General features: G+C 52.7%; 3 protein-coding genes across 12 annotated transcripts in view; 2 read left to right on the forward strand and 1 right to left on the reverse strand.

The window, feature by feature from the left end:
- Positions 1 to 1,858, forward strand: part of NBR1 (NBR1 autophagy cargo receptor) — a 32,584-nt gene extending 30,726 nt beyond the window's left edge. For all 6 annotated transcript variants that reach the window (XM_082706218.1, XM_082706220.1, XM_082706217.1 and 3 more), the window contains one exon: positions 88 to 1,858. In XM_082706218.1, coding sequence (XP_082562344.1) covers positions 88 to 261 — 174 coding nt within the window. In that variant the 3' untranslated portion in view covers positions 262 to 1,858. The remainder of the gene's footprint in view (positions 1 to 87) is intronic.
- Positions 1,859 to 1,999: 141 nt separating this feature from the next.
- TMEM106A (transmembrane protein 106A) lies at positions 2,000 to 9,465 on the forward strand. Of its 4 annotated transcripts, none has more exons than XM_082706284.1 (8): positions 2,000 to 2,119; positions 3,374 to 3,597; positions 4,107 to 4,170; positions 5,028 to 5,181; positions 5,698 to 5,838; positions 5,953 to 5,996; positions 6,486 to 6,539; positions 6,912 to 9,465. In XM_082706284.1, exons 2-8 carry the CDS (start codon positions 3,390 to 3,392, stop codon positions 7,030 to 7,032), a joined length of 786 nt encoding a protein of 261 aa, XP_082562410.1. In that variant the 5' UTR covers positions 2,000 to 2,119; positions 3,374 to 3,389; the 3' UTR covers positions 7,033 to 9,465. The 4 variants fall into 4 exon arrangements, with proteins under 4 accessions (XP_082562410.1, XP_082562409.1, XP_082562411.1 ...); XM_082706283.1 differs by having other exon boundaries at positions 2,045 to 2,566; XM_082706285.1 differs by having other exon boundaries at positions 2,056 to 2,566; positions 3,157 to 3,597.
- Positions 9,466 to 9,809: 344 nt separating this feature from the next.
- CCDC200 (coiled-coil domain containing 200) lies at positions 9,810 to 14,163 on the reverse strand. 2 transcript variants are annotated; one of them, XM_082706293.1, is made up of 4 exons: positions 13,915 to 14,163; positions 11,648 to 11,873; positions 10,925 to 11,023; positions 9,810 to 10,182 (listed from the first exon to the last, which is right to left on the reverse strand). In XM_082706293.1, the coding sequence occupies exons 1-4, from the start codon at positions 14,074 to 14,076 to the stop codon at positions 10,022 to 10,024; spliced, it is 648 nt and encodes a 215-aa protein (XP_082562419.1). In that variant the 5' UTR covers positions 14,077 to 14,163; the 3' UTR covers positions 9,810 to 10,021. The 2 variants fall into 2 exon arrangements, with proteins under 2 accessions (XP_082562419.1, XP_082562420.1); XM_082706294.1 differs by having other exon boundaries at positions 10,044 to 10,182; positions 10,965 to 11,023; positions 13,915 to 14,162.
- Between the last annotated feature and the right edge of the window lie 344 nt (positions 14,164 to 14,507).

A 14,507-nucleotide genomic window follows, 5' to 3' on the forward strand; every position in this document is an offset into this window, starting at 1 on the left:
ATTGGTATGATTTACAAAATAGTAACAATTGACAAGGCACATACGTGATACCGAAAACATTGTTCTGCTTTTCTGGACTCTATACAGCCAATAGTTTCTGAAGATCAGACAGCAGCCCTGATGGCCCATCTCTTCGAAATGGGATTCTGTGACCGGCAGCTGAACCTCAGGCTGCTGAAGAAACACAATTACAACATCCTGCAGGTTGTGACGGAACTGCTTCAGGTCAACAACAATGACTGGTACAGCCACCGCTACTGAGGAGGGCCCTCGTATTAAATCATTAGTCTGCTGCTCAGAGATGATCTTTATTCTGTCCTTGGAGGCATAGGGGAGAAAGCCCTGGCTTATTTTTTAATCTGATGAATCTATAGAGCCCATTATTGAATTATCAAGACAGTACCTGCATTACAGTATTTTGGGGAGCAAATCAAAGACCAGAACTGAAGCAGAGACATCAGATGAATTGAAGGAAAACGGTTTTTCAGTTGATTTGTATAAAGCTCCGGTCTCCATTGTAGTGCATCTGAAGAGCATAACTTGAACTTCCTATAGAACCGTTTTTCTTTCTGCTTGTATCAAAGTTGAGTATTTTCCTTTGGTTAAATGTGGATGTTTCTATGGGGATATCTGTTGTGAGTTTTTAAAAGAAACTAACCTAACCTCGGAAGTTGTTTTCAAGAATTCTTAACAATTTTTCTAGCCCACCCCAAGCCTCGTATCTGTGTGGTATTGAAATGACACCCAGAGCCCCAGAGAAATCTTATTACTCCAGCTTGTTCAAGGGCAAAGTCAATTCCCTGCAAGACTTAGTGATCAGCACTGTTGTTTTCTAGAGACCCCACTGGTACATTCAGGAAGATCACCTTGTGGGTCCCCGCACTTCAGTGAGAGGAGGAGGGAGTGTGCTCGTTAACCCACCAGCACCTGTTAGCAGTGTTTACTGTAGTCATTTTGCATACACTTTTCTTTATTTAAGGGAACAAATTTAAGTAGATAGTGTGAAATATTTTGCTAATACTGTAGAGAAGGGAAAAACTTTTATTAAAAGGAAAAAAAATATAACAGTTACCTTTTTTTCTTAAGGTCAAGGTAGATGTTACAGTTGAAAGGTGGAAAGTGAAAGGCAGGCTCCGAGCTCTATGTAGTAAAGTCAGTTCAGGGGCAGGCAAATAGGAAATGCTGATGGCTTCTTGAATGTTTGAAATCTGCTCAAGGGTATCTAGCCTGAATGAGCCTAGCACAGGGGAGACTGTTTTGCAAATCTTGGAAGGGAACAAACTGAAAAATTTTTGAGTTAACCCCAGAAGGAACAGGAAAGCTTGCTGCCAGGGCCCCAGGTCCTCATTCTGTTTACAGAAAGGAGTCTTGGGTACAATGGGTGAAGGAAAAGGTAACAACAACAACAACAACAACAACAAAACACTAAAAGCTATTGTTCATGAAAATGACTTCCAGAAAAAGAAGACTCTTAACCCTCATCCAAAAGGGGGAAGGATAGTAAACTAGTATTATTTAACCTGGTTGGTATTTATAATGAATGATGATGTTAATTAATCATTAGTCATCATGATGTTTATTTACAGTATACTTCTTGACCGCTATTAAATAAACCAAGATTCATACTGCAAGCCAACCAGGCTGTTCATTATTTAAAACGTTTTTATTCGGGTTTCTGGGTAGAGGCCAAGCGGCAGGGTGTGTGTAATTAATTGGGTTGATTTGGGGCGGGACCTGTTCTGACCTCCTGAATCGTTATTGCAGGGGTCCAGGAGGACCCTGAGGTCCAGTCGTCCGTCCGATTGTACTTGTATGTAACCGCTTCAAGAATGGTCAAATAAAGATTCTTTGAAAGCCCTGCCTGGAGTGGCTGGTGCTTGCGGAAGCAGCGGCGGGGCGGTGGGGTGGTCTGTGAAGAGATGAGCTCTTCCCTCGCCTTGTCTCCAGAGGGGGCGGGCCTCTGGGAGGGGGGCGGGGGAGCTCTGGGAGGGGGCGGGCCTGGAGGAGCTGGGGCGGAGCCTCCCCCCGCACCGAGTCAAAGCGGAGGGCGAGGCCCTGGCCTCGCGCACTTTCGATTCTGCCTGCAGCCGTTTAAGTCCTGCTGCCGCCCAGGGGTGGGGTAAGGCGCTCCGCAGATTTTCCTTTCTTTCCCTTTGGGAGGCAAGGGCCGAGGGACCTTCAGTGCCTCTGGCCTCACGTAGGCACTCGCGGGTTAACAGCCTCGACTAACGGCCTCGGGGTGTCCGGAAGAACTTGAAATTCTCCATCAGTGAAATCCTAGCTTCTGCGGAGCGACTGCTCTCCCACTCGAGACCCTGGCCGAGCCCGGGAGTAGGGCTGGAAGCAGCCTAGCTCCTCCGGGTAGGCCGAGGTCGCTACTCCCCACCCCTCTCCAACGCTGCATATTCGCTCCCCCAAGACTCAGTGGAAAGGGGGCCAGTAGCCTGGCCAGCTCCAGCCCGTTGTCCCTCGGGTCGCCCTGCCCTGCAAGCCTTTCTCCTGAAAGACACATTCCAGAAATCTCACTCTTAACTGACAGGAGCGTTGGATCCCAGACCTGAACCAGGTGAGGCGCCCTTGATTTTGGCCCAGCAAGTTGTGGCTCACCTTGCCCTCTCATTCTGCTGCTACTCCTGACCCTTTGGGGGGAAATCAGGATTTTTAGCCTTTAGCATTCCTTAGTGTAGGATGGATCCTGACCATTGCTCCCACCCTTCCCCAGGCATTCTTTCCTACCCCACAGAAAACAGTGAGGAAGAGATTTCTGCTCCCTGGCAGGGCTTTTTTAAGGTTCTTAGGCACACCTGTGACCAGCCTAGCCGCCTTTCCCTTGTTTCAAAGAATCCCTGCCTTCCTATTCGGCCAGCACCTGCCAGGGCTCTGGAGTGGAAGCCTGCCTTCCACTCCCAGGCTGGGAGATCGCAGGCATTTCTGCCCGCGTGTCCTGGACACCTCTTCAGAGTCCTCTTGTCGCAGAGGGTGAAGGGACTCTGCACTGCGGCCTCCCCCACTGCCCGCCAGCCCTGTCCACTTCCTTCCCCTGAAGCAAATGACAGCTCAGCAACTTTCCCAGAAAATAAAGTGCTCCGCCATTCACTTCTGGAAGTCCCTTCTAGGGAAATAACTTCTGCTTTTCTCTTCTCTTCCCTCTTACAGGCAGATTGAGCTCCCCTGCAGTAATGAAAGGAAATAAACTGAAATTTCTGATCCCAGAATCCCGTATAACTGCGGTTTTCCATATCCTAACTTCTTGGGCCGGAGCTTACTGAATTTGGGGTGGTGCTCCTTGCCAACCTTGAGAACCCAAAACCAGAGTGACATCCCGTGTCTGTGCTAACAAGCTTAGCAGTGAATTCTGTTCTTTTCTCCTTAGTGAAAACTCCCCCTGAATGATGGGTGAGACATTCTCCCATTTGGGCTCTCAGGAGGAGAACAGGTCGATCCTGCCCCCCAGCCCGGCCACTGGCAGCAATGCTGCCAACTACTTCAGCACCCGAAGCAGCAAATCTTTCTGTTCCCGAGCACCTTGTGAAGGGGCTGCCCGTGCCAGCTTTGTGACCTGTCCCACCTGTCAGGGCAGCGGGGAGATCCCAAAAGGTGAGTGGCCCAAGGCTTTGGAAAGAGCCTGGGTTCCAGCTGGCCAGGCCCCTCTGAGCCTCCTCGAATTGGGGCTTGGTCCCCCAGCTGCAGGGAGGCCAGCGAGATATTCCCTAGCCCTGCACTGGCTGCAGAGACACCCCACCCCTCCTGCCCTGGTGGTTCTCCCCAGACTTCTCCAGCCTCCCTGCTCCTTTAGCAACACTGTGCCTTAGGATTCACAAAGTTACAAATGATCTCTTCAGAGAAGCTAGACTTCTCTCATTTGCCGGTGCCTTCCAGAAATTCACACTTGGTAATGAAAATCTCACTTCCATTCCGGAGCTGACAAAGTTGAGCTGCTGTCATCTGCCCAGCGGTCCCAGTCCTGCTCTGGGGCAGAGGCGGCATGCTTCTGACCCCACTCGGTGGGGTGAAGGGGTTGCTTCTGGGAGGCTGGCACAGGAAACATTCGTCATGCACACTTCTTAGCCCTCTCTCTCTCTCTCTCACCTTCTTTCTCTCCACAGAGCTAGAGAAGCAGCTAGTGGCCCTCATCCCCTATGGGGACCAGAGGCTGAAGCCCAGGCGCACGTAAGCCCCTTTCCTCACCTCAGCTCCACAAGCTGTCACCCCTGGGGTCTGTTCTCTGTCTCCCTCAGTCTGCCTCCCTGCCGCGATTCTTCTCCATGGGAAGCCTCACTGAGTTCATATATACTAGCTCCACTTCCAGGGCTTTTCCTGGAAAAGAAGTCTGGGCCACAGCAGGTGCCACCTGAGGCCACCTGCTGTTGGGAGCTTTGGTGCTTCCAAGAAGCATGGCTCCCTTGTGGAAAGAGGGAGGATCAAGATCTTGACTCTTGGGACGCCTGGGTGGCTCAGTTGGTTAAGCAGCTGCCTTCAGCTCAGGTCATGAGCCCAGCATCCTGGAATCGAGTCCCACATCGGGCTCCTTGCTCCGCAGGGAGCCTGCTTCTCCCTCTGACTCTGCCTGCCATTCTGTCTGCGTGTGCTCACTCTTGCTCGCTCTCGCTTGCTCTCTGACAAATAAATAAATAAAATCCTTAAAAAAAAAAAAAAAAAAAAAGATCTTGACTCTTCGAGGTCTTTCAGGAGGGAGCGAATGGCCCAGGCTGCGGTTCATATGGGGAAGTTATTTTTCCTGTGAGCTTCCCTTTCTGTGGCAGCTCAGACCTGCTTGTTCTCTCTGGCTGAGATGGAAAATGAGCTGCTTCCTGTTCTGAGGTACTGCACAGCCTCGGAGGCGGCCCCAAGTGTCGCGGGACAGGGGTGTGACCCTCATTGTCATGGGTCTCTTGGACGTGAATCCCTGCCCCTTCTTCCCAAGGTGTTCAGTGGTCGAGGGAGAGGAGTGTCCCTCTCTGCCCAAGGTTCTGTGGCGTTCAGACGTGTCCCCTCCTCTACCCCGGATGCTGCTCTCTTTCCCACAGGAAGCTTTTCGTGTTCCTGGCTGTCCTCATCTGCCTCGTGATCTCCTCCCTTATCGTCTTTTTCCTGTTTCCCCGGTCCATCGCTGTGCAGCCCGCGGGCCTCAACTCCTCCACGGTGGCCTTTGACGAGGCTGACATCCATCTCAACATAACGGTGGGTGGGCGCCCGCACCCCTGAGCCCCACGCCACCTTGCCGGCCGCTCTTCTCTGCGGTCCTGGTCAGGCGTTGCCATCCCGGGCTCAGGTGGCCAGGGGTCCTGTGTGGCAGCCAGAGGGTGTCGAAGCCTGGGGGGAAGCAGGTGCAACCATGAGCCCCATAGCGGAACGTGCAGAATTAGGACTGTACACCCCGAGGGGGGAAGAATCATGGAGAGAGAAAAAAAACACAGGGTGTGGAGGGCATGCCTGAGACACTCTGGGTGGGTGGAACAGAACGGAGAGAAGCCTTGCAGGATGAGCCTGGGTTTGGGGCCAACTTCATGTCTTACGGTGACCCCTTCACCATTAAGAGCCACGCCAAGGGCCTCCTTCGGCAGCTGAGGTCCGTAGTGGGAGTGGGGCTCAGTTAGGCAGGGGGAGGGGGCCAGGCAGGGATAAGGAAGCTACTTGATTTCTCCTTTTCAAGGATGGTCACCTTCCCACTTCCCTTTCCCTTGTCTTCCTCCTCAGAATATCTTAAACATCTCCAATAGCAACTACTACCCCATCACGGTGACCCAGCTGACCATCGAGGTTCTGCACCTGTCCCTCGTGGTGGGGCAGGTCACCAATAGCCTCCTCCTCCACATCGGTCCTTTGGCCAGTGAACAGGTAACCCCCCAACCCCGTCCTGGGGCCAGCCCTACCCACAGGGGTGTGGACACATGTGGGGATCAGAAGGGGCAGCTGGGGTTGGGGTTCACCTTGTGCCCATTTGGTTGACAGATGTTTTATGCAGTGGCCAACAAAATCTGGGATGAAAACACATAGTAAGTATCCCTTGATCTCTTCTCCCTTAGCCTCTGTCCCTGGTTGGAAACCCAGTCTTCATCCCTACCAGATTTCCTTCTCTGCAGCCAGCATTTGGCCTTCACTCTCGTGGCCAAGATTGCAATCTGCAAGGGATTCAGGGTCCCCATCCCTCTGCCTGTTTGGACTTAGGTTGGAATGAAAACAGGCCAGAATTTAGTTAATTCTTAAAATAGGTGACCTTGGACTCTTCAGCCTAAATCAGAAGCATGAATGTCTTGTTTTCTGCTGAGGGAGGAGCTAGCACACACCTGGGCCAAGCCTACGGGGCTTGGAGGAATGACATTGCAACAAGGGTGATGTGCTCACCTTAGAGGGAGAAAGAGTGGGCATGGCATTTGGGGCCCCTGATGGAAAAGAGGCCCGGAGCCTGGAACCGACCTGCAGGTCTCCTCCAAGCTGCCGGGCTGCTCAGTGTGAAACATGGTCACGTGTTCTTTCTCTCTCAGCAAAATCTGTTCCTGGATGAAAATCAAAGTCCACCACGTGCTTTTGCACATCCAGTAAGTAGGGCTTAGAGCCCGGGTGTCCCCCTCGCCTCCTTCTGACCCCAGCAGAGCTGCGCTCTGCTCACCTTGTGGGAGAGGCCCTCCAAAGCTAACTCCATGATCTTTGCTGGTTCTTGGGAAGGCAGATCCTCCCGCCCATTCCCTAGACCCCGCCTTGCTTATAAGCCGTTGGTGTGCCAGCCACCGAGCTATCTGGATCACAGGTGGGACAGCTGTCCCAGGTGTGTTGGCAGAGCAGGGAGCAGAAGGAAGGGGGGTTGTTTGAGGGATCCCGCCACCCCAGACAGCAGAGCAGGGCCAGAGCTTCCTCTTCTCCCCCTGCCCCTCCACCACCAGACACAACAACAAAGCCTGCTTCCTCTCCAGGGGCACCCTGACCTGTTCCTACCTGAGCCATTCAGAGCAGCTAGTCTTCCAGAACTATGAGTACGTGGACTGCCGGGGAAATTCCTCAGTGCCCCACTTGCTGGTCCCTCATCCGCCGTGACCTGCCTGCTGGTCCCACACTCCAGGCCCCTGCCAGCCTGGGCTGTATCTCCCAGAACCCAAGGAAGGACTACAGTGACTTTGCCAAAGGAAAAGCTCTGCTTTATTCTACCTCCCTCCACCACACACACACCCCCTCAACCACAGGAAGCTCTATGTGGAAGTTAACTTTACACACACACACACACACACACACATATATGCACAGATGCACGTCACTCACGTCCTCTGACTTCCACCAGAAAAGTCTAGTTCTTCTAGGAGCCAGCCAGGCTTTCCCCTGTGTCTGTCTTGAGAAGAATCTGACCTGAGACAGCCTTGAGCTGTCCAGAGTGGCATTTGCTCTCTGTGCTGAGAACCTTGGTTGCCTCGCTCCTCTGGGGCTGGCCTTCCTCCTCCCTGAAGGGAGAAATCTTTAATTTTATCTGGCTTTTAAAACATGGATCTTTTTCAGGTTCCCCACCCAGTGATGGGAGGGTGACTTGAGGGATGTCCGTGTGGTCTCGTTCCTTCTGGCTTTGGTCACGTGACAAAGGGGTGGGGCTGGTCGATTTCTCTCCTGGGAACTTGTGCCCCGATGGCAAGGTTGGCTAAGGGCCTGCAGCTCCCTGGCCTCCCCGGTTAAAGGCTGCCCCCCTTCCTAGGAAGACAGAGCTTTTCTCTGGCTAAAGCTTCTCGCCAGAAAATTGTTTTATTATTCCCATCACAGCAGGAGCAAACATAGTAGGGGAGGAGAGGGAGGCATCTGGCACCCCCTCCGTCTCTCCAGGAAAAAAAAAAAAAAAAGCAGATGAAGCCAGAGTCACTTGGGAAGGCATTTATTGAAGTTAGGCTTCTGGCTGGTGGTCGGCCCACAACCCTGGACCCCGGTCAGTCAGCTGATGTCCCCCGCTGCCACTCTGCGATAGCTTGCAGAGGTCAAGCTGTCAGGATTCGGCCACAAGCTGCTGGGCTCTAGGGCCTCCCCGGCTTAGCTCCAAGGCCCATCCTCTGCTCCCAGAGGCCTCTGCTTTCCTTCGGGCATGAGCAGGCTGGAACCGCACAGCAGGAGGGGCTGGTCCTAACCTCTCTTTGCTGTCACTCAGATGAAGAAGCGAAGTCCCAGCTAACTCGGGCTCCCACTGGGCTCCAGCTGGAGGCACTGAGCAGGAATGGTAATTGCTCGCTAAAGGCAGCTGTGGTTTCTCTCAGGCCTGGAGATGAACTTAGGTGGTGGGGAAAGCTGAATGCCAAGTTGGATGGGTGGAGAGGAGGCAGTGGGGACGGCACCTGGCTAGGTGGCTGCGGGGACAACAGGAAGGAAGGAGATTGTCCTGTCTCCCCGTGTTCGTGCCTTGAGTAGAGTCAGGAAGAGGCTGGCAGGAGCACAAAAGTCTGGAAAGGCCAGCCTGGAGTTTCTGCTGAGTGTCAGTTAAATGTAAAGGATTTATATTGTATTCAATGAACTACACTTCACAATGTTAAAGAGTAAACAAAGAGCCTCCTGTGAGTTGGGAGGAGAGCTGGACCTGGGCAACGCTGCTGAGCTGTTTGGGGGTGTCTGAGTGGGTGCCAAGCTCGTGTCTCTTAAGTTCCCTCCCTACTTTAATATTCCTGTTCTGTGCCCTACCCCAGGTCCCCCAGCCGCTCCCCTCAGGAAATGCTGCACTGAGGGGCCCCTTCAGCCTGTGTAGGCTTCCGTGAAAGGCCCAGGCATCCCCTCATCAGCGCCAGGTGGAAAAGGGGACAGGCTGTGGGAGAGACCCCGATGTCAGCTTCAGGAAGTGGTGACGGGGTGAAGGCTGACTGCTTCTAGGAAGGGCTGAGGTGGAGGAAGGAAGAGGCCTGTGGGGTTTTTGTGGGCCAGTCTGCGTCCCCTTTCCAAGATGAGGTGTCTTGTGTTTAAGGGGACAGTCCGCCTTTCCTCTGAGCTCTTTCCAGCCCTGCGTCCCGTCATCCATGCCACAGCTCCGTGCCCGCTATGGGCCAGGCATTACACTGGACTTCGGGGGGGGGGGGCCCTGCCTGCCACCTCCAGTCTAGCTCCAAGCCTGCTCTGGTTTGATGCTGCTACTCCTTCTCAGTAAGCATCTGCCAGTGGGGAGGGGTAATGGTTCCAGTGAGAGTCCTAAACCTAGAGCCCCCAACAGGGGGGGTGCCTGGGGGCCCCAGTCAGTTAAGCATTCGACTTGACTCTTGATTTCGGCTTGAGCCAGGGTTGCCAGATGGGGCCCTGTGTCCGGCCCTGTGCTCAGCAAGGAGTTTGCTTGTCAGGGCGCCTGGGTGGCTCAGTGGGTTAAAGCCTCTGCCTTCAGCTCAGGTCATGGTCTCAGGGTCCTGGGATCGAGTCCCGAATTGGGTTCTGTGCTCAGAAGGGAGCCTGCTTCCTCCCCTCTCTCTCTCTGCCTACTTGTGATCTCTGTCAAATAAATAAAATCTTTAAAAAAAAAGAAAAGGGAGTCTGCTTGTCCCTCTCCCTCTGCTCCTCCCATCACTCCCTCGAGCACACACATGTTCTCGCTCTCTCTCAAATAAATAAAAGCTTTGAAGCCCCCAACAGACCTGTCCTTGCTAAAGAAGAGCCAGCAATGATCTTTAAAAAAAAAAAGGCTGGGCACCTGGGTGGCTCAGTGGGTTAAAGCCTCTGCCTTTGGCTCAGGTCATGGTTCCAGGGTCCTGGGATAGAGCCCTGCAACAGCCTCTTTGCTCTGCAGGGAGCCTGCTTCCTCATTTCTCTCTCTCTGCCTACTTGTGATCTCGGTCTGTCAAATAAATAAAAATCTTAAAAAAAAAAAAAAAAAAAAGAGCCAGCAATGGAGCTATAGACTTGGGATGGTCAAGACCAAGTTCTCCCATTGGCTTTGCCTGCAGAAGCATGGAATCACCTACTTCCCTCTCCCACCCACTCCATCCCCTTCCCGGGTTCTCATTCTCCCCTCACTTCCTCCCAGTCTCACAGAGCTGACCAATCTATTGATTCTTTTCAAGAGGAAATCACATTTTATGCCCAGCTAGCCTCCTCTTCTAGAGTGAATCAGGAGGCGGTGACTTTTGGAGTGGAGATGCTGGGGGCGGGGAGGGGGTGAGAAAGCGGTCATCTGGTTTTTTTGTTGATGGCCAGTGGGGTTGAGGGTCTGTCTCTGGATCACCACTGCTGCATGTAATTCGTCGACTGAGAAGAGGGAGAGACGGGAGGCAAACCGGGTTAGTTAGCCATTTCTGGGCCTGCTGTTCCAGAACATCGTATCGACCCTTTTGAGGCCAGAGGAATAAATATAAAATGAAGTGCCCCAGTCCTCACCCACCCTAACAGGGCTAGCATGGGGCTCTCTCGTTCTTTGCACCTGTGTCAGAGAAACCATCTTTCCAAAGCTTGTACTGTGTCACGTCTTCATCAAGGGTGACCACCCCCCCGCCCCCGGGTTTGAAGGCCTGGATTGAGCCAGGCTCAAAGCTAAGGGCTTGTGATGCCTTCTCTTTCAGTTGCCACATTCAGTGGTCCTGACACGTCTGTCAAGGAAGTGGTGTTACCACTGTCATTTTATGGACGGGCCCTTGAGGCCCAGAGATGCTATTCCGCAGCCGGGGAGTGGCGATCCCGAGACTCCCATCTCTGACTTTATGTCCTGCCCTCCTCCTGCTCCAGCTGCCTCTGCCCCAGCTGGCACTTAAAACAGCCCCTCTGGTTTGCTTCTCTGGCCCCCGTCCTGTCTTCAAGCCCTCCGTTTCTGCCGAGTGCTGAGCGACAGGTCCTCCTCCACATTTTTTGGGACGGCAACAAATGAAGGAATAGGCCATCCAGCAGTGACCATATAATTGCCATATAAAGGCTTTACATAACTGACTTCACAAAATACAAATAACTGTAAGCCCCTCCCACCAAGGAAGCCTCCCTAGATTCCACACACACTTACACACGCAGCCAGAGTCGACCCGCCTTTCACACTGTCTCACCGTGAATCGTGAGTGCTCTGCGTATTTATCTGGATTTGACTGGAATGACTTCTTGAAACCTGACGGTGAAAGAAAGCACAACATCATGCATCTGACAGTTTCTGAAAATGGAATGCGGCAGAGCCGGACTCTACTATGTGTCTGGGGCCCAGGCGGCAGCCCCCACCTAGGGCAAGGCCCCAACGGAGCCTACCCTGAAAATTCACAACCGGGAACCCTGCACTGTCCTTCCCTGTTCCAGACTTGCCAGGGCTGGGTAAGTCTCTTTCTTGTTAAGGCCACCCTCACTCCCTCTGACACCCTCGTCTCAGAGGAAGAGCTGCTGCCCCCTGCAAAAGTCAGCAGCCTCCTTTGCACCCCTGGAGTGAGGCAAACTTCCCCAGGGGGAGTGGCCCCAAGTAAAAGCCAAGGATGCCCCGAGAGGGTGTCAGAGACAGTGGGAGGATGGATGTGGACTCTGGGTTATAGGGCTGGGGGTGGGAGCAGAGAGTTCTCACCACCTGCCCTCCCAGGCATCTCATTTACTAGGGCCTTGAGGGGGTTTTGTTCCTCCTGGGAATCTGTTGAAGTCGGATTGCCCTCCAGCTTGATGGGTCCCTACTGAGCCAAGCTAGGGACCTGGCTTTTGGGTCAGAACATGCACAGAGGTGCACTGAGTAAGAGGGTCTTGGGCATTCTGTTGCCTTGCTGCGGCGGCTGCGGTGGCTGCGACGGCCCGGCGCGTGGAGTCTGTGTCTGCTCCGGGACCTGCGGTCGGCAAGGCTGCGGTTGGGCAGGGGGCGCCTGCGGCTGTGGTTGTGCTCCTGGTGGCCTCTGTGGTGGTGGTGGCTGCTGCTCCTGTCGCGACCCCCGAGGGCACTGGGTTTTTTTCTCAGATTGGCCTTTCTCCTCTTGGAGTTTCTTCAGTTCCTGGCAAGAAGCCCCCCACAAGTGGCATCCTCCTCCCTCCCTACCCAGGCACCCATCTGCCGGAGACACTGCAGGGAGCAAGGCAAGTGATCAGTGGAGAGACAGAGGTGGTGTGAAAGTCTCTGTTCCCTGGACTTGGAGGCTGGGCTATCTCCCTTCACCCACACAACATCCAAGACCTGTTTCTTCTGTGACAGTGCCCCCTGGTACAGCCCCTAGACCAGGAAACAGCAGTCTCCGTGGCACCTACCTCCTACTTTGGGAGCAGTAAGGGGAGAATAAAGGATACGTTCTTGCAAACACTTTGAAACAGCACTATCCAAAAGAAATATAAGGCAAGCAACAAGTAATTTACAAATCTAGTAGCCACATGAAAAAAGCAGGAAGAAAACAGGTAAAACTGATTTTAATATATTTTAGTTAACCCAATACCTCCAAAACATATAATCAATATGAAAATATGAGTGAGATAGTTTATATTCTGTGTTTTTGTACTAAGTCTGCAAAATACAGCATGTATTTTATATTTAATAGCACATCTGAATTTGGACTCTACATTTTGATCAAAAATAATTGCTTTAGGGGCACAGGGGTGGCTCAGTCGCTAAGCGTCTACCTTCAGCTCAGGTCATGATCCCAGGGGCCTGGAATCGAGCTCTGCATGGGGCGGGAAGACTGCTTCTCCCTCTCACACTCCCCCTGCCTGTGTTTCCTCTCTCACCTCTTTTTAAAAGATTTTATTTATTTACTTGACAGACAGAGATTACAAGTAGGCAGAGAGGCAGTCAGAGAGAGGGGGAAGCAGGCTCCCTGCTGAGCAGAGAGCCCGATGTGGGGCTCGATCCCAGGACCCTGGGATCACGACCCGAGCCGAAGGCAGAGGCCTTAACCCACTGAGCCACCCAGGCGCCCCAATAAACAAAATCTTAACATAATAATAATAATTGCTTTAGATTTAGATTTCATTCATTTACAGTTGAAAAAGATTTACATATCCAAGTTGTTCTAAACATACTTCAAAGTTTTCCAATACATAAAGAGTATTTTTTTTTAATTTAGATTTATAAAGATTTTATTTATTTATTTGAAAGACGGAGATCACAAGTAGGCAGAGAGGCAGGCAGAGAGAGAGAGAGAGGGAAGCAGGCTTCCTGCGGAGCAGGGAGCCCGATGCGGGGCTCGATCCCAGGACCCTGAGATCATGACCCGAGCCAAAGGCAGCAGCCAAAACCACTGAGCCACCCAGGCGCCCCTTAATTTAGATTTAAATTAATTAAATCTCTATACAATTTTAAATTCAGTTCCTCAGTCTCACTAGCCCCATCTCAAGGCTCAACAGCACACAGGCTGGCGGTCACCCTATTGGACAAGGCAGCCTTAAAATCTCTCAGGCCAGGGTGCCAGAGTGGCTCAGTCATTGAGCGTCTGCCTTCCACTCAGGTCATGATCCCAGGGTCCCTGCTGGGCAGGGAGCTTGCTTCTTCCTCTCCCTCTGTCTGCCACTTCCCCTGTTGGTTCTCTCTCTCTCTCCCGGTCAAATAAATAAAGTCCTTAAAAATAAAAATAAAAAATAAATAAAATCTCTCAGGCCTGAACCTCCCTGGATCCCACACTAGGCCTCAGCCTAGTACAACAGCAAAGTTGAATTACCACAATACACACACACACACAGACACACACAGTCCAAGAGAATGTTGAAGGAACTTGACTTTCTTTCTACTCCTAGCAAAATACATCGACCAGGACACCTGGGTGGCTCAGTGGGTTAAAGCCTCTGCCTTCGGCTCAGGTCATGATCCTAGGGTCCTGGGATCGAGCCCCACATCGGGCTCTCTGCTCAGCAGGGAGCCTGCTTCCCCCTCTCTCTCTGCCTGCCACCCTGCCTACTTGTGATCTCTCTCTGTCAAATAAATAAATAAAATCTTAAAAAGTACATTGACCAAATAATAGCTTCCTGGACATCGGTCTTCCCTCCCCACTCCCCTCTAGCCCCACCCTCACCCCGGGAAGGACCCTGATGAACCCGGACCCTCTCCTGCACCTGTTGCTCCTGCCGTTCCAGTTGTTCCTCCTGTTCCTGCTGTTCCTGCTGCTGCCGCTGGTGCTTGGCCATCAGCCACCTCCTCCGGTCCAAAGCCATCTGCCTACGCCGGGCCTCCCAGTGGTAAGCACTGCCCATGATGGTAGGGGCGACCAAAGGCATCAGAAGGGGGTGGGGGCAGGCAGAGCCCAGGTCACTGCCCCCACCGCCTCTGTTTCCTCCCACCCTACCCCACTGCCTGTACCCAGAATCGCCTCACAATGGGAGGAGGGAGGTGGTCTTCCTAAGTTGCCTAGGGAATGTCTGTGAACTACATTTCTCTCCAAGGCCCTGTGAAGGTAGAAGACACCTTTGCACCGGAGCTTTGAGTTTCCATGGACCCCCAGGGACAATTTCCAGATCAACCGGCTTTTCTCTCCGATTTCTTTCTCCTGCCCTTCCCAGGATCCCAGTATCCTCATCTGGCCCTCTGCCCACCCTCCCTACCCTCCCCCGCCAAAGTTCTCTGGAGTTACCACCCCCCAGTCCTCCATTTCCTCCTGCTGTCCTGAGACAAGAGTTAAGAAAATATAAACTGCAGGGGCACCTGGGTG

Source organism: Mustela nivalis (assembly GCF_964662115.1).
Source record: "Mustela nivalis genome assembly, chromosome: 17".
Taxonomy (NCBI): domain Eukaryota; kingdom Metazoa; phylum Chordata; class Mammalia; order Carnivora; family Mustelidae; genus Mustela; species Mustela nivalis.